General features: G+C 37.9%; 1 protein-coding gene across 7 annotated transcripts in view; it reads left to right on the top strand.

Annotated features, from left to right (window-relative positions):
* TM9SF3_5 (Transmembrane 9 super member 3) overlaps nucleotides 1–19,568 on the top strand; it is a 41,049-nt gene that overhangs the window by 9,936 nt on the left and 11,545 nt on the right. For 5 of the 7 annotated variants that reach the window (XM_051217040.1, XM_051217042.1, XM_051217041.1 and 2 more), the window contains 3 exons: nucleotides 6,251–6,382; nucleotides 8,792–9,053; nucleotides 16,364–16,703. The exons of 1 other annotated variant lie outside the window; for it this stretch is intronic. In XM_051217040.1, coding sequence (XP_051065673.1) covers nucleotides 6,251–6,382; nucleotides 8,792–9,053; nucleotides 16,364–16,703 — 734 coding nt within the window. The remainder of the gene's footprint in view (nucleotides 1–6,250; nucleotides 6,383–8,791; nucleotides 9,054–16,363; nucleotides 16,704–19,568) is intronic. One more of the 7 variants, XM_051217038.1, reaches the window with a different exon arrangement.

Here is a 19,568-nt window from a genome sequence, read left to right as displayed (position 1 = left end):
AGGTAGCAGTGTGAATAATCTGTAAAGAAGGATTATTCGTATTCGCTTGTTGCTTCCATGATCTTTTGCGCGTCTTTCTAGCCTTTCAACAAGTACTTACTATTTCATATGATTGGACAGCTTCTTTAAGTTTATGGGATTGCTCATACAACTGTATACTGACCCAACTAAATTCATCGTCCTGTTAATAAGTCGTTCAGTAGATTTCCCTAGTTAAAATCATGAGGCCACATTCTATCAATTTAATCCTGCTTGCATTTCGTAGCGAGTTACAGTAGTAATAGGTTTGGTTTGTTGCGATTTCGATAATCTTGTATCTTCCTGACAGATATTGTTCTTTAAGCGATGCATACCGCTTGACTTCATTATAGTTAATACTTAACCATTTTACCTATTAAACTGCCAACAATAGTTTAATATTTCGTTTACAAACGCATTATTGACTGTAATCCCCAAAAGAAAAACACTGGGTTATACATTTTTCTTATTTGTCAGACCTGTAATGTTTATTCGCATTTTACTGTAATGCTAATAATAGTTTTCAGTATGGGGTTGTAAAGATTGTTGAACTTTTTTAAAATCACGAACCAATGTAAGTTAGACCATCACTGAAAAAGTAGAAGCACATCCCAATAACTCTCTTATCATCACGACTAATCATTCTTATGTCCCTTTATCATCTCGCACCGCTAGTGCAAACGATTCGAGTACATGGAACGTTATTCCCGGTCCCCTGAAACCACTCTCTAAAATACATGTAGGAGCTTTGAACATCCGAACACTGGGCCAAATAGGACAACAGGCTTCCTTAGCTAGGACTTTGGGATCTCGCGCCATCGATGTGTGCTACATCTCCGAAACGCGCATACAGGATCCGAGTAGCGCCATTTATTTGACCTCACTATATCAAAATAAAGAACCAACTCGATTCACGCTTCGTGTATCTGGGAGCCCAGATGCTGCTTCCCGTAGCCTCGCCAATGTAGGTATAGCATTGAGTCCTAAGGTAGAACTTGCTCTCCTAGACTGGATCTCAGTAGACAGTCGTTTGTGCGCTGTCCGACTAAATGGAACAGCAAGGACTCGGAAAGATAGGGACACAGGTTGTTGCCTCTTCGTCGTCTCTGCCTACTCTCCTACTGACTGCAGCTCACATGATGTGAAAGACGAATATTACAGAAAGCTTTCCGACCTTCACTGAAAAGCTAGGCGCTCTGATATAGTAATAATGGCTGGTGACTTTAATGCTCAAGTAGATAAACTAAGCGAAAAGGAAGGATACTTGGGCGGATCTTATGGTGTCGTGGCTCAAAGAACAGATAATGGCGATCGTCTGTTCCAGCTATGCTCAGATAACTGTCTGTTTCTAGCAAATACTAACTTTACGCATAAAGAAAAAACATCTTGTGACATGGCGATCCGTGGAATCTTCCCAACGTTGGACCAAATAGATCACATCGCTATCAGCCACCGATGGAGGGGCTCGATAGAAGACTGTCACTCATCCTGGAGCACATGCTTAGATTCAGATCATGCTCTAGCGCGAGCGCGTATTTGTCTGCACCTTACTGGACGTAGAAAAGACTCTTCAAGGAAACCTCTTAGGGTTCTACTTAATGATAGCCAAGCTAAGAATATTTTTCAGGAACAACTAGAAAACCAGTTAGACAGCCACGTAAGTGATGCCCACCCCGAGGCAGCGTGGAATGATATTCGAAAAGCTGTGAAAACAACAGTGACATCTGCTAGTAAGGTCAACCATAAGGTTAGCGAGAAACACTGGATCGCAGCAGCATCTACCGCACTGACAGATGCTCGAAAACTCATTCCATCTGGCTCTGAACATAACGAAGAGCGGAGTCAGCTTAAGCGCAGGCTGATAAGTAGCCTAAGCAATGATCGCGAACAGTGGTAGGTAGCGAAAGCAAGAGAGATGGAAAAGGCAGCGGCAGACAACTGTTCAGACTTGAAAAGAAAACCGGTATTATGAATCCAACTGCTAGTGAAACTATCTCCGAAAACGATGGACATATTGTTCACTCTCAATCCATGAGATTGGATCGATGTGCAGAACACTTTAGGGATCAGTTCAACAGGCCTTCAATCACACTTCCGTATCCCACGATCTCCAGTCGACCTGAATAGCAAGTTGATGTAAGTCCTTCAACTCTTTACAAAGTTAAAAAAGCTATAGGAAATCTGAAGTGTGGGAGAGCAGCGGGCCCTGACAGGTTTGCCCCTGAGATTTTCAAGGATAGCGGTCCAGTATTAGCAGCGAGATTGAATGAGGTCTTAGATAGAATCTGGGGACTGGACGTAATCCCATCTGACTGCTCTCAATCTCTGATTGTGCCAGTCCATGAGAAAGGACAAAAGTCCCCTTATGATAATCACAGAGGAATCAGTTTGACTAGTATAGTGTCTAAAATATTAGCTTCAATAATACTTTGACGCCTAACTAAAGCTTGTGAAGAGCAGACTAGAGAAAACTAGGCTGGTTTTCGACCTGGACGTGGTCGTATAGACCAGATATTCATACTACGTCAGGTCCTAGAACATAGACACACATTCATACGTCCCACAATCGTAGTATTTCTCGATGTTAAGGTGGCATTTGACTCTGCTGATCGTGAGGTTCTATGTCAGTGTTTTTCACTGAAAGGAGTACCAAAGAAGTACATTAACCTTATAATGGCTCTCTACTTGAACACAACTGGTCGAGTGAGAGCTTATGGCGAACTGTCATCATAATTGATTACCTCAAGTAAGTGATGTTCGTCAGGGTTGTCTACTCTCTCCATTCTTGTTTAACTTTATCGTTGACGTGCTTTTAGAGATAACACTTTCCTCATTTAAATTTCCAGAGGTTGAACTTTTACCGGGAGATTCACTTGTTGACTTAGAATATGCCGATGACATAGTTCTATTTAGTGAAGACGCTGACAAAATGCAGAGTCCTCAAAACAAAGGAAGAGATCACAATGGATGTCGTCCGATGTTACCCACCTACCAACGATAGCGGTGGAGAAGATTAAAATTAATTTGATAGGGGTTTCAGTCCATAGTAAACAAATGTTCAGGAAAACACCTGACCATCCTGATGGGGAACTTAATCTTCGAGGTTGGTATGTACAATACCGGGTATAAAAATATCATGGGATGACATGGACTGGGAGAAAAGGCGGGAATGGTGCAAGAATGATAAATCTACATGTTTTAAACAAATTGGCTATATGTGGTAGCATTTTTACTCACGAAAGTTATATGGGTTTCCACCGACTACGCTATAGAAAACCAGATCGATCGCATCTGCATCAGCAGGCAATTCAGAAAATCTGTGTGAAACATAAGGACAAAGAGAGGAACTAACACAACTGCAGACCACCACCTGATCGTGACAATACAAAAACTAAGGCTAGAGAAGAACCGGAAAAGTAGACGAACAGAACTACAAATTTTCGACGCAACCTTCATTTGAAATGTTGACAAACTCAGCGACTTCAATATAGCTCTCAAAATTAAGTTCTAAACATATAGAGAACCTTATACATACAGATACCTAGGTAAATCTAAACAGAGAAAAACAACAAAAACGAAAATAATTCTTTCTATTTCACGGTTTCTCATCAACTGCGTACAACCTAGAATTATAATTACCTACATTATTAACAAATGTTAAACAAACTTTAGTTTTTGAAGTTTATATAAATGTTCGAAACGTTACTAAAATCATAATGATAAAAAGAACACGGATACGAAAAACTGGAGGATGTGCCACGAAGAAGCCAATAAATTGTATCAACAATTAGTTTTCACTTTGAATTTACAATATCCAAAAACAACCTTTGCGACTGTATTACCGCTGATAACCTGTCAAGAACAAGCATTGCCAGTGGCGTATACAGGTTACAGCAGCTACTTAGACATCCATTACTTGCTCTGAACAAACGTATGTATATATGTATTTCTATCATGTTTAAGTTACATGGAACCAGAGAACAACAAACACGAATGAGAGCTTCGTGTACAAAAGAACTCCCGTCGCTCGCACTTAAACCATCGCTCTGTGGAGCCGAAGTCACATACCTAGACAATAGACCATATTCACCAAGAAGCAACCTACTAGTCATATTCTCAAAAAAAATAATTGATTTTGACGGTCGACTTACTTTGACTCGTTTATTTTGGAAAATATTGGTCGAGTGCTGGGGACAGCTCGTTGCTATCACATCCCAATAGATTTGAAATATGACCTTAGATATATTACCTTTGATTTTACCGTTCTTTATTAGACCTCCCCATCATAAAAGGGCATCGAAGAAAAAGTATTCGAGCTAATATGGTTCAAATGAGTCATCACAATAGACCACCATAGTCACGCAGACCTTAACTAGTTAGTATGCACCTAACTACACAGCTCATTCCTTTTGTCGCGGTTGTCATGGTCTAATCCTATTTTTTGGCTTAGTCACCGTTAGCTTTTTCTAGCCTACTTCTATACCAATCATCATCTTGCGTCAAGGTAGTCGGTGAATGGTTGTAAATATTTTGTATCCTACCCATCCCAGTCGACAAAGATCCACTACCTCATCAACGGGTCCGCCATCCTTACCTAATACTGTGTCAAACTTCAGAATTGCTTACCCGATGGTCCCAAAATACATGAGCAGTTGTTCAGAGACACCTATTGTCGAGTACTAGTAACCTATAAATATCACATTTCACAGCCAGGAATTCGAACAAAGTGAACTGCTACCCTGTTAACTCGTTATCTGGTTGGTAGATGAATATCTCACCTACACCATAAGTGACGCAAGTTGGAAAAATCCAAACTGACCTCTATTTGTACTGAGATTTCATCAGATACCACCCTACCAGAGCTGATGAGAAATCTGTCAGCATTTTGAAGGTTCTATGTACAAATACATCAGGTAGAACGAGGATATACAACCACCTTTTCTAACACTTATTCGGTAGTGGAAAGGCAGCATTACTAGAAAAGCTGGTTGACTGAATGAAACACTTTACTACACTACAGCCTAGTACAATAGGCGATACAGCTTAGTTCATGAACTTAATGTTTTCTGCTTCTGATAATATCACCCTCAAAATGACTTTCTTGGTATGGTTTAGCATCAAGCAACAAACATTCTAGCCCATATAGCCTGTATCCACGTAACAAACGTAAATTTCTACATATATAAATTATATTCAATTAGCTCAATGATCGGAAATCTTGGTAGTTGGAACGTACTGTCGACTTCGAAACATCTGCATCTAGTAACTTCTGGAATAAAAGCCAATGGTGACCGCGCTATAACTTTATTTCACTTTACTTCATGAATGAAATTTATTTGCTTAAGAGAATTGTTGTACTTTTCCAACCGAACTATTTCTCCCACTGTATATTAAGCTCATGCACTTATTTTTTTCATTTAATTATTTTTTAAGTATATTCACCCTTTTCATATCTCTTCATAACTTCATCCATTTATTTGTGTGGTGTATATTTATTTTGATATCCATTTGTGCCAATATTTATACCCTCAAATAGATAACCCTCCAAATACCCAGTGTTTCAAAGCAATGTGAATGGGAAATTCACACAAGTTTCCTAAATTTTATTTAAGTTGTAAAGGTCGTATTTTTCTTGTCCGAAATCTCAATCCCGAATGACATATAAGCAGTGTCTCAATCGAGCACGTTAACCAGCCAAATATAAATATTTATACGTCTCTTCTAATCAGTACAGCAAACGAACAAGTTAAATAATTTCGGTTTCCGGAGTTGTGATGACATCTTATTGTCCTCTCAGGTGTGTATGTTTGCCAACAGTTTCGAAAGTGGAACGAGGGAGTCTAAACTTTTTTTCGATATACGTCTGTATGTTGTTCGTCTTAATGGAAGTAATATTTTCCCATAGAGATATTCCAAGCACTATTTTTACGTGTAGTGCTATGGTCAGGCGAAGAGTTCTAAGCATTTATTCAACGTAATATTTTACCTTTTTAATATCACAAGGAGTTCGTTTCATCGTTAATATACCTCATAAATTAGAAGGCCGATTCGTAAGTTCACATTGTCTGTTAGATAGACACAATTAGTAATTACATTTTTATTCGCGATTACTTTTTCTTAATTATTCAAACCGATTCATTATCTCGTGTAAATTCTAGAAGATTAGTCACTTCCAAAAGTTTACTGCTTTGATCGATATTTTTGTTGTTCTTTGTTCGTGTTCTTGTCATAGATTCATTGGTTTTCAATCTTTAATTCATTTATGATGGTATTGTTCCTTGTCGCATTGGTCTGCATGATTTTAATGCGAACATTACGGCGTGATTATGCAAGATATAATAAAGAAGATGGTCTAAGCGATTTGGTAAGTCTCCCAGTACTTTTATGCTTAGTGTAATTGTAGCAAAACAATTGAAATACTGTTGTTTATTCTCTCAATTTTACATTACACAGAGCTCACAGGTCTTGTTGTAAGGCTTTTTGGTTTCTGACTTTTCCAAATAAGGGGTTCGTTTTGCTTCTAGTACTTACACGTTCGTTTGTGTAGTTTTATATGTATCTGGGACCTTACATTAAGAGTATTAGTTCATTCGAAGATTTACTACGGATAGTCAGGGTTAAAGAACTGTCAGTTTTTTAATCCGTATCTGAATTTTTTTCAATGTATATCGATTAGTGTCAAGTACAGTTTCATCCATTTTTCTGACAACTATATGTGTATTTTGAGGCTTCGTTATCTTCTGTTGGGTTCATATTTGTATCTTATTAATTGAAAGTCGATGGCAGTTTGATATTCCTCATAAGTACCTACATTCGACTAATTAAACGACTAAACCGAGAATCCAGTTTCCATTGAGATTTGACAGTCGTCTTGCAGATTCACCAATAACATAGGAAGTTAGATTCTCTTTTCACAGTAGCCGAATAGTTCGATCATTCAGTTTGCTTGGTATCTTGTTACATGAACTTGAGTCTTGAACAAAAAATAGTATTTCAGTGGCCCGGGATCTGACTCCAGGTTAATCGGACATTTATTTATATTTTATTTATTTTAAAACATAGATATTGGTACAAGGAGGCACCAAATACATATGCGCCACACAAATCTCATTTGATATGTGTGAGGGCTGTGATACTGCCCGGTCCTAAACCGAAGCAGGTGGTTTTCTTAGGAGGCCACACCCGAGCCTTCGACCTGAAGGTCTGATCCACAAGGCAGTGGAGCATCGTAAGGAGATGCATTCCCATGGTAGCCGGTGACCAACGATTGGTTCATACTCCACTTGTTCCTTCAGGATACTGGAGCCCATGTGCACCATTGGTTTGGGATCAGGGTTTTCCAACTCCCCCAGGTGGACTCTCCATGTTCACCAACCCGGTTAAAGCCCCGGACATTCGCTTTTCGTCCTCTCGATTTCGTAAACAACACCCGCGCCACGAGAAGGCAGTGAGTAGGACTTCCCTGGCAGAGGCTATACACGCTTGTCCATGTGAGAGCATTTCGAGAGGGAGAGCGGACTCGCCCCACTCTCGGCCGTACCAGGGCATTTGGGGGCTAGATCTGACAAGTGATCGTTATTGAATGATTGCTGTCGAAATATACATCATGGTTATTCTCGTTTATTGTTATTGACTTACTCCGCGTTAGTGTATAACGGAATTAAAATAAGCCGAGTACGAGAATGGATTTTTGAATGCGTGTATTTTGTACACTTGTTGATTTAAACAGATAATTAGAGGAGTGAAGCGAAAAGAAGAGAGCGAAGCGAAATGACGCGCAGTGGAGATGGCGTGCGAGCCAACTCGATTTAATCAAGCGTTAATCAATATTTATAGTCACACAAAAATAAGCTACAAACATGTGATGAATATGATAAGACATACACACACACAAGCTCATATAAAAACAGTCAGTGTTGATAAGTGAATAACTAACAAGGTCAAGACGTGGCTCAAGAAGAATGAATAGACCGGCCTGTCCAGAAGCTAGAGTAAAATGTGTGGGCTTAACATATCAACGGACACTGCAGCATAATACACATAGACAACTATGCGTCCATGTTTCAAGCTCCAGTAAATTAGTTATTTATCTGAGAGGCGAATTACTTCCGGTTTTACTCGTTGCATTGACCTAAATGATCGTATGTAAGAAAAAATTAGTAAGGTTAGAGAAAACGTTTAATGATAAATAGAAGTGAGTTGAATGTGTAGGTCCATTAATGGTTTTATGGTTATATTTTACCAACATTCAGAGAGTAATACTGATAACTTAAACATGTACACAGAATCATGGTGATATGTCATTTGATCGTTCGTTTAATTCTTTTATCAGTTTGTTCAGTTCTTGGTTTTTAATTAACCATTTGATTATCTCCGAATATGGACTTTCTCAAGTCTATTTGAGCATAGTTCTAGATTGGGAAGTCATAGTGATTGCGTTTCATTCACCACTAAGGGATGTTTGACTAATGCTAATACTCGATTCAGTTATATTTATCTATTAATACATAACTTTATAAATATGACGTTATGTATTATCAATAGTCTTTCAGCGAACCAATACTATTTAACTAGTTTAACTTTTTTGAGTTTTCTCGATGATTGAATATCCGTTACCAAGTTATCCGTTTTCAGGACATAAGCGTCTCTTTTTTCACATTATGGAGGAGAAAAATGTAGGGAAATTCAATGATGACTTTTATTTTTCATAAGATACATATATTTATAAAGACGGTTAAAAATAAGTAGCCGAATTTCTTGCTATTTTTTTCAGGATCGTGAATTAGGCGATGAATACGGTTGGAAACAGGTGCATGGAGATGTTTTCCGCTCACCGCCTCGTTCATCTTTATTAGCTAGTTTAGTTGGAACAGGGATTCATATTGCCGTGGTCTCATCCATTGTATTATTTTTGGCACTAACTAATAAATTATACACCGAACGTGGAAGTTTCATTTCTACTGCCATATTTGTTTTCGCTTCTACTTCACCGGTAAATGGATTGGTTGGTGGCAGTCTATACGCACGCATGTCTGGTAAGTCACTTGTTTGTATTATCTTTGTATGTTATCATCGCCAATCGTTTTCGTTCTCTAGTGGTAGTATCGTAAATCCTAAGTGAATTGGTGAAACTTCGAATAGATGGTTTTTAGTGTTTCTTTTTCACTGGCTTTGAGTCAATTGGGTGGAATGCTATAATGACTGAACACTCAAGACTGACTTTGTATAAAGAACCCCCAATGTGATAAACCTTTTAAATGTTTTATATCCTATGAATATAACAAACAGAGAAAGAATACGGGATTTAACGTAACTGGTGACTAGAAAAGTTTTATGTAATATAATAAAATTTAATGCCCGTTTCCTTGATACATCTGAAAAGTTTATTGTCCTCGCTTCTAGCTGCTACCGTGATTTCGTGATTGGGCTTGGATACCATGATAACCCTTTCGAGATATATTGGCCGGAACACTTTTTTTTCGCTCTACTATGCCAGACAGGTCGTTTGGAAAACGGCAAGATTAAGAGCAGCAAGCTCATGGTTTGTGAGCAAAGTCTTACTGCCAACTATGTACGGGTATAAGTGTTTCCCTGAAACGACCGGCATCTACAGTGTTTCTGCAGCCTAACAACGGAAGGAAGGAGTTATTTATTTTATTTATTTGAACACATAAATATTGGTACAAAGGGGCACCAGATACATGTGCGCCACACAAAAATAATGAGAATATGGAGAGATAAAGAATGTAAGGTGCGTATAAGAAAAAAGGGAACATCAAAGAACATAAATTAGTGTATGATAGTGAAATAATAATGATGGAAGAAGCAGTTCAGTTAGCAAAGGTACAGCAAGAAAGAATTCCTCCAGCAACAGAAGTTACGTCCTTTTTTATGAAGAAAGTAAAATAATGTTACAACATTACCGCCACTGGCTTCTATTCTGAGCCATATCTGATAACTTCTCTAGCTACTGTGTTAAACCATCTCTAGGACCCCAACAAGGGAGTTGTGAAGGACCGACTGAAGCCAGTCCTGTACAGCTCTGTTTCATACCACAACACCATGTCATACACTGACCACCTCTCCGCTTTTTCCAACCGGTCACAGCGGCGGCAAGTAATGCACGACCTGGAATTCTCTGGGACGACATTCGTAGAACATGTCCATGCCACCGAAGTCGGTGTTTCAAGATAGTGACACCAATTGAATTATCGTCGCTGTGCTTGAACACACGATGCCGAACCTCTGCATTACTAACATGGTGTTGCCATTGGATGTTGGCAATCCTTCGGAGACAACGATGATCAAACACAGAGAGTCGTCTAACATCCTCAACTCGGAGAGGCCAGGTTTCACAAGCATAGAGCAAAACTGCTCTCACCGACGCGTTGTAGATCCGACCTTTTACAGCCAGACAGACATCACGAAGGCGCCAAAGATGGCCCAGATTGGCATAAGCCGATCTGGCTTTCACTATACGTGCATTGATCTTATCACCCACGCCACCACCAGTACTTATGCAGCCTCCCAGATACACGGACTTCTCGACCAGTTCTGTCTGCTCACTACCCAGGGTGAGTGCAGGATCGGGGTCCTGTCAGTCTTGTAAAAGTACTTTGCACTTAGAAGGTGAGAAGCACATACCATACCTGCGGACACTAATTGCCAACTGGTTAAGTGCGGATTACATGGCTTAAGTATTGTCGCACAGTAAGAAAATATCATCCTCATGCTCAAGTCTAGAAGTCTCTCCAGGCAACAGATTCACACTGTCATTAATTACATTCATCAGAACTGTTTCCAGAACGTCGTCAATTCGCAAAGTTGAGGAATGGTGAGCTTGAGCAACCCCGTCTAACCTCACTGCTTGAATGGAACGATAGAGAGAGGTGGTTGTATGCCCTCACTCTGCTCGGGGTGCGAACTGTTCAGGCACACACTTCAATAGACAGTCCCAGTGAACCGTCCTGTCATCTGGGCCTAGTGATTTGTAGCGCTTCAAGAGTTGTAGTTCCTTGCGGACTTCCGCGTCATTTGATGGATTAGTCGTCACAGGACAGTCTGATGAATGTTACCGGGGTACAGACCAGTTGAACTGTTCGTCGTCCAAGACATCGATAGATGTTAGTGGTCGTCATCCCGTCATCTTCACACATTGTTTCGCTCACAGCAAACTTCCTGTCAGTGGTTTGGTTAAGTTGAAAGAGCCTCCGATATGCTGTACTATTCTAAGGTCACAAAATGAGTAATACCTGTGTAAGGGATATAGTACTATGTAGTAATAACAGACCGATTGATGAGGTAGTAAGTATTCATCAATTGAGGTGGTTGGGACGCGTGTTACGTATGCTTATTCTCTGCTTACTTCAACAGGGGATGTTTTCTAGTGTAGGAGTAGACCGGAAGAAATTTAGTGGCAGCCTAACTAAAACATAGCATTGGCCCATGAAGTCACAGACAATTGGACTGACCCATGTTAAAAAGTATAGATAACCTGGTTAGGGTCCGCGTGATTATCGTAACCAATGGTTAAAGACTTTGGAAGACACGGCTCAAAATCGTTTGAAGTGGCGCAGTGCATTCGTTCTATATCTTCCCCTAAATTCACCGTAACCTTTTTTGATTTTGCTTCACTAAATTATATATTTTTTTCGAATAGTATCTTCGATGCCCATTCTTCCCCATTACCACTGATACTTACTACCTCTACTATTCTGTGATTTGGCCTGACAATTCCATACCTCTGTGCTACTGGGGTATGACAACTTGAACTGATGTACTTACGTAGCTGGTTCTACCTTATGACTGACTGACTGACTGACAAGTTCCCCAAATTTTATCGAAGTTGAAAAGGTCATAACTAATTTGAGGCAGGTCAGAGTAGCAGAATCCAGAGTCCTGTAAGAATGGTGGATTAGTTTACCAATTAGGTGAAATGAGATACCAAAATCTGAACGTATTTTCTCCTGACTAGTATCATTCGACGATCTCCCCAGTTTAAAAAAGAACGGAAACTCCTATGTGGTAACAACAGAGGAATTAATTCGAGCAAAGTAGCGTCTAAAACACTAGTCTCAATAGTCATCCGACGCGTAATCAGGGTTTGTGAACTGGAAAATCGAAAACCCGGGTTGGTTTGAGATCTGTGTATGAGTGTAGGTCAAATACCCTTTTCTATTCACATTTTCTAGACTCTACTTTCTGACTATCTGACCGACTGATAAATTTCTGGTTCAAACGTGCACATACGACTACCCGATCTCTAAGCACCAGCTAATTTCCTTAGTCGCGATAGAGTTTCAGTATTAAAAATATTGCAGTTATCTGGAGTGTGAACGTGAGGACTAATTTCATAAGATGTGGCAAAGAACATGTTGAATTTCTTAATCTCCTTGTGTTTTGGACGTTGGAGATGGTGTTGGTTGTATTAAATTCTGTACCGTTTAATGACAATGGCACATTTACTTTCTAGTTTCGGAGTATCATTTTGTCTAGGTAATTCATCCACTTGACCAAACTAGGCTGTCTGTTTTTATTTAATTATAAATCGTGTACAGGTATTATGATATTGCTAATGAGTCACAATATAAAATGGAATGCCCCTTTCGCATGCAAAAATGAAAATGCGTGGTATGTGGTCTACAGATAAATTAAATTAGGGACTAAATCATTTTGTGCAATTTCTTGACTGAAAAGAATAACCCTAAAACGTTTTATATCTGACTGTATTTGGTTTCAGTAGGGTTAAGTTCTGAGTGCAAGTGCTATTGATTTTGATTCTACATCTGGAAAACGTTATTTGATAACTGGATCACTATCATAATTAGAAGTATCGGCGGATTCAGTTATATCTAGTTTAGGATTATAGTACATCAACAGTAAATTAGTGGATAAAAATCGATTCTCCGTGGATAGTCTATTCGTCGAATTTACAAAATACTATACTATCATAATCATATCAAGAAATGACTCTAGGTTAGTTAAATATGAAGGTGTCGGTGTTTGTTTGGTATGACTTATGTAATTTGGATTCTTTCGATGATCATTTTTATGAAAAATAAATCCAGGATACTTAACAGAATAAAAAAAATATTACAAATTAAACAAATAATAGCAGTACACGTTATTTTCAGTAACCACTAAATCGGTATTAAAAACATCAAAATAATTCGAAAATGTTTTTCTAACTATAAAAAAGACAAGTAGCCGAAACGTTTCATGCAATACAAAATCCTTCTGCCCTCAATAGAAAGAAAGGCCTGAATACTCATCCAACTTGGATTGTTTATCCAAACAGCCACATTTAACTCTATTCATTCCCGGCCCAATCTCCACCTACACTCAAATTCTAACTGCATTCTTTCATATTAAAAATTAGACATTTTTCATAACCACCATCATACACAGAATGACGTCTCATACAGAAGCACCTTAACCAAAAATTCCACATGACATTGATATAATCAAACCTATTTCCGGTGGAACTCAATACTTCGTCCTTTTCCTGTTTTATTTAAGGTGTGTTAATTTGATTGCACTATCTATTTATTTACTCTGAAGAACTGGCTTACATTAAGTCGCGAGACGTCGAGAATTTTAATTGTCATTCTTTAAAATATTACAAATATATTTTAGTGAAGATTGAAAAATTTCAAATGTTTACTTATGTACATCTTATATGAACGTATCACAGAAAAAGAGACAAATTGGAGCATGAAAATAGGATTTTTCCTCGTAATCGTAGATTTAAGTGGTAGAATATGTGATATATGAGAAATCATGAACAGCTGAGTAAGGCTCAGAAGCATAAAATAGAACATTAGAAAGGACATAAAGCCATAGGAAAATTCCTCATAACTCACAAAAACGTGACCAACAAGATTCATTTTGAAGGATTTAGCAAAGCTTAATAAATTTGAAGTCCTCTTTTGTTTATGTTGAGGGATTTTAAACAACCAACATCATCCTCTCCAGCAGTCGCAAACATTTTCTGTCTAGTTACACTTTGTTGATAGTGTCAGAAATTGTGAACACTAATTATCCTTTCTGTTCTTCCTGGGTATGTGTTCCGCATGTACATGTAAACTTGTAAAAACATTAGGAGGTTACAGAAGTGGGAATTCATTCAATTTGGATTGTCTGAATGAATATTTCACTTGGTACATGCAGACAAATTAATCCGATGGATTTATCATTTTTAGTATTAGCTGTAGTTTAAAATCAATCTTTCCATCCATTTCATAGCTCTTGAACAAAGTTTTAGAAAAATATGTTTTTTCCAACCCTAGTCCTTTTGCTTTCCTATGTCCTAGTAGTTCCATATTTAGTTATGACTGAGTAAAACCGAGCTCTCATAACTAATCCAGTCATTTATCAACTTTCTCAATTTAAAAACATTATACTTGTGTTTTTGGAAAAAAACATCAGATCTTGCCACAAATATGTTTTCGCTCTCAATTGTGTAACGGTCATACATGATCTTGAATACAGTTAGATGTTTTTCGTATAGGTCTGCTAAAGTCAATGGTTTGATCTCGGTAGTTACATTCGAAGTAAACAGTCAGTGTATTAGTTAACGCCTGTTTGCCCACGCAACAAATCTTTCATTTGAAACTGCAACTCAACATTATGAAGCTCTTTGTACTATTATTAAACTTGAAAATCACGTGGCAATATGAATAGAAGTCCTCAATGCATTATAAGTAACAAATCCCAATATGTGTATAAGTAGGAACTTTTTCATTCAAAGTCTCAGTAAAACATTTGTGATTTTGAAAAGATTCGGTAATAGTTAGTGGGTCAAACGAAGCTTAGTATTCGAACAAAGCCAAAACGTCATAAGTCATCTATTAATTGTTAAAGAGTTCCAAAGTATTCCTCGTAAAAGCTCATAGAGGTCCGGGAAACTGCAAAACATTTTTTTCAAATCAACGTCGAGTAGAAGCTTCTCAAAAACATGTAGAAAGTGAGGAGTGTTGTGCCACGTTCCTGATTGGATAATTACCTACGCTGCTACCACATTAAGTATTGTACTAGAAGCCTAAAGCCTTCTGTAATACTATAAATACCCTCGTTTTTCTGAACATTAACTAACCTTAGAGTAAAGTGTTTTTTGTTCTTCACGCCTTTTCTCTTGTACCAAGTTACCTTGTAGATTTAATCTAGGGTCATTAAAAGGGGCTAGCAAATTGAATCGAGCGTCCAATTAGAAGTCTTATGATCAATAAATTTGCTTTAAAAATGTTTGATTCATTGAAGAATAGCTTCTATAGCTTTCCGTTTTTCATTTATTCGCCGATACACTACACTTTCATTGTAAAATTACCTATAACTTTGTTCGTTTTGAAATTTTCGTCTATTTCCATCCATTGTATTTTCCTGCCGTTTCAAAATGTAGTATCAGGAACCGATGTATTGTAAGACACTCAGCAGATGTGTTTTTGTCTCTTAAAGCTCTTTATTAGAAAATGTTTATGAAGTGACTGGAAGTTATTGAGTTGCACAGTAAACTCAGTACCGTAGGTGTGATTGTTAACATCTTGTTTTATCGCAAACTGACTGAAATGTGAAACTACGTGCAATTATACTTTTACTTATTGGCTAGTACGGTCCTCATCGCGAAATTCGGAGATTTTTATACTCAGAAAATTATGTTGTTATCTGTCTTCATTTGATATCCATTCTAAACTAGAATCAAACGTATGCCTATTGCTCCGTCATTCTAGTGTTTTCGGATTGAAAACCATATTCAAATCGAACAATATGTTAGTCGAATCTCGGTGCCAAAAAAAGATTAATTACCAGTTAATTATTCTTCCTCAGTTAGTGACTTATCACCTATGTAAGGTACTGAAATAACTAAATGATGTAAAATCTTAGGGCTTTCAATTTAAGTTACATTATTTAAGGTTAATTAATCTGGAAAGTATCTGTATTAATAATGAAATGAAGAAAGTTTTCGAAAACCATTTCCTATTGTTGTTTTTATGGGTTGTTCTCAGATAATTACATTTTTGTTTACTATGGTGAGATGTTATCCGTATCTCAAACGTTTATCTTATTCTAATTGTTTTTCCTTCTGGTGACCCTTTTCTCTATCTTTTCTGGGCTACAGAGCGTGTGGTGCAACGCTTTATCGCTTATTTCAGCTCAAAATTCCAATAGGTTTTAAAACATTTAAGGGAATTTGTAAAAGTAATTATTTTATTGCCTAAAATTTTGTGTGGTTATTGTTTTCTTTCTTATCAGCGTTATTCAAAATCTTTGTTTCTAATTTGAAGTAATTAGTCCACTAGAGTGTTCCCTTTAGTTATCTTTTGGATTCAAACTTTTCATTTTCTCTCAGGCAAACGCTGGATTCGTCAATTCCTTATGGGTGCTACGTTATTGCCTTTTCTAATATGTTGTTTCACTTTTCTGGTTGATCTTGTTGCTATATACTACCGTACAAGTCGGTCTATCCCATTCTTCACAATGCTCTCCATCACTTCCATTATCTTATTCGTAGTCATTCCATTAAATTTAGTCGGTACTGTGTTAGGCCGTAATTTATTTGGTTTAGCGAATTTTCCATGTCGAGTGAATCCTGTTCCCAAAGCAATACCGGAAAAGAAATGGTTTATGGAACCGTCATTTCTCATTATTGCAAGTGGACTATTACCGTTTGGATCAATTTTTATTGAATTGTAAGTCTATACACTAGTTTTATACAGCCAGATCCGTACTTATATTTACCAGTAATTGCTGATTTAATCCTTCCATTATATTGAACAGGTCTTAGAAACTGACATTTTACGAATCATTAACCAATATAGATGGCATCAAATAAATGCTGCTTTTCTTTTTGTAGTCAATCATAAGCAACTTAGGGCCTGAAGCGATTTTTTCGACTGCCCAAGTTGTTATGCTTCATAGAACAATCGGATAAAATGAAAAAGAAATAATAGTGACTAAATTAAGCATTGGCGAATATATTTCAAAAAGAGGGTGTGTATAATAACATTTGCTGTTACCTTGATATGGTGGTCTATTGCGATGACTCATTTGAACCATATTAGCTCGAATACTTTTTCTTCGATGCCCTTTTATGATGGGGAGGTCTAATAAAGAACGGTAAAATCAAAGGTAATATATCTAAGGTCATATTTCAAATCTATTGGGATGTGATAGCAACGAGCTGTCCCCAGCACTCGACCAATATTTTCCAAAATAAACGAGTCAAAGTAAGTCGACCGTCAAAATCAATTATTTTTTTTGAGAATATGACTAGTAGGTTGCTTCTTGGTGAATATGGTCTATTGTCTAGGTATGTGACTTCGGCTCCACAGAGCGATGGTTTAAGTGCGAGCGACGGGAGTTCTTTTGTACACGAAGCTCTCATTCGTGTTTGTTGTTCTCTGGTTCCATGTAACTTAAACATGATAGAAATACATATATACATACGTTTGTTCAGAGCAAGTAATGGATGTCTAAGTAGCTGCTGTAACCTGTATACGCCACTGGCAATGCTTGTTCTTGACAGGTTATCAGCGGTAATACAGTCGCAAAGGTTGTTTTTGGATATTGTAAATTCAAAGTGAAAACTAATTGTTGATACAATTTATTGGCTTCTTCGTGGCACATCCTCCAGTTTTTCGTATCCGTGTTCTTTTTATCATTATGATTTTAGTAACGTTTCGAACATTTATATAAACTTCAAAAACTAAAGTTTGTTTAACATTTGTTAATAATGTAGGTAATTATAATTCTAGGTTGTACGCAGTTGATGAGAAACCGTGAAATAGAAAGAATTATTTTCGTTTTTGTTGTTTTTTCTCTGTTTAGATTTACCTAGGTATCTGTATGTATAAGGTTCTCTATATGTTTAGAACTTAATTTTGAGAGCTATATTGAAGTCGCTGAGTTTGTCAACATTTCAAATGAAGGTTGCGTCGAAAATTTGTAGTTCTGTTCGTCTACTTTTCCGGTTCTTCTCTAGCCTTAGTTTTTGTATTGTCACGATCAGGTGGTGGTCTGCAGTTGTGTTAGTTCCTCTCTTTGTCCTTATGTTTCACACAGATTTTCTGAATTGCCTGCTGATGCAGATGCGATCGATCTGGTTTTCTATAGCGTAGTCGGTGGAAACCCATATAACTTTCGTGAGTAAAAATGCTACCACATATAGCCAATTTGTTTAAAACATGTAGATTTATCATTCTTGCACCATTCCCGCCTTTTCTCCCAGTCCATGTCATCCCATGATATTTTTATACCCGGTATTGTACATACCAACCTCGAAGATTAAGTTCCCCATCAGGATGGTCAGGTGTTTTCCTGAACATTTGTTTACTATGGACTGAAACCCCCTATCAAATTAATTTTAATCTTCTCCACCGCTATCGTTGGTAGGTGGGTAACATCGGACGACATCCATTGTGATCTCTTCCTTTGTTTTGAGGACTCTGCATTTTGTCAGCGTCTTCACTAAATAGAACTATGTCATCGGCATATTCTAAGTCAACAAGTGAATCTCCCGGTAAAAGTTCAACCTCTGGAAATTTAAATGAGGAAAGTGTTATCTCTAAAAGCACGTCAACGATAAAGTTAAACAAGAATGGAGAGAGTAGACAACCCTGACGAACATCACTTACTTGAGGTAATCAATTATGATGACAGTTCGCCATAAGCTCTCACTCGACCAGTTGTGTTCAAGTAGAGAGCCATTATAAGGTTAATGTACTTCTTTGGTACTCCTTTCAGTGAAAAACACTGACATAGAACCTCACGATCAGCAGAGTCAAATGCCACCTTAACATCGAGAAATACTACGATTGTGGGACGTATGAATGTGTGTCTATGTTCTAGGACCTGACGTAGTATGAATATCTGGTCTATACGACCACGTCCAGGTCGAAAACCAGCCTAGTTTTCTCTAGTCTGCTCTTCACAAGCTTTAGTTAGGCGTCAAAGTATTATTGAAGCTAATATTTTAGACACTATACTAGTCAAACTGATTCCTCTGTGATTATCATAAGGGGACTTTTGTCCTTTCTCATGGACTGGCACAATCAGAGATTGAGAGCAGTCAGATGGGATTACGTCCAGTCCCCAGATTCTATCTAAGACCTCATTCAATCTCGCTGCTAATACTGGACCGCTATCCTTGAAAATCTCAGGGGCAAACCTGTCAGGGCCCGCTGCTCTCCCACACTTCAGATTTCCTATAGCTTTTTAACTTTGTAAAGAGTTGAAGGACTTACATCAACTTGCTATTCAGGTCGACTGGAGATCGTGGGATACGGAAGTGTGATTGAAGGCCTGTTGAACTGATCCCTAAAGTGTTCTGCACATCGATCCAATCTCATGGATTGAGAGTGAACAATATGTCCATCGTTTTCGGAGATAGTTTCACTAGCAGTTGGATTCATAATACCGGTTTTCTTTTCAAGTCTGAACAGTTGTCTGCCGCTGCCTTTTCCATCTCTCTTGCTTTCGCTACCTACCACTGTTCGCGATCATTGCTTAGGCTACTTATCAGCCTGCGCTTAAGCTGACTCCGCTCTTCGTTATGT

Source organism: Schistosoma haematobium, chromosome 6 (genome assembly GCF_000699445.3).
Source record: "Schistosoma haematobium chromosome 6, whole genome shotgun sequence".
NCBI lineage: Eukaryota > Metazoa > Platyhelminthes > Trematoda > Strigeidida > Schistosomatidae > Schistosoma > Schistosoma haematobium.
This window is presented reverse-complemented; position numbering and strand designations above follow the sequence as displayed.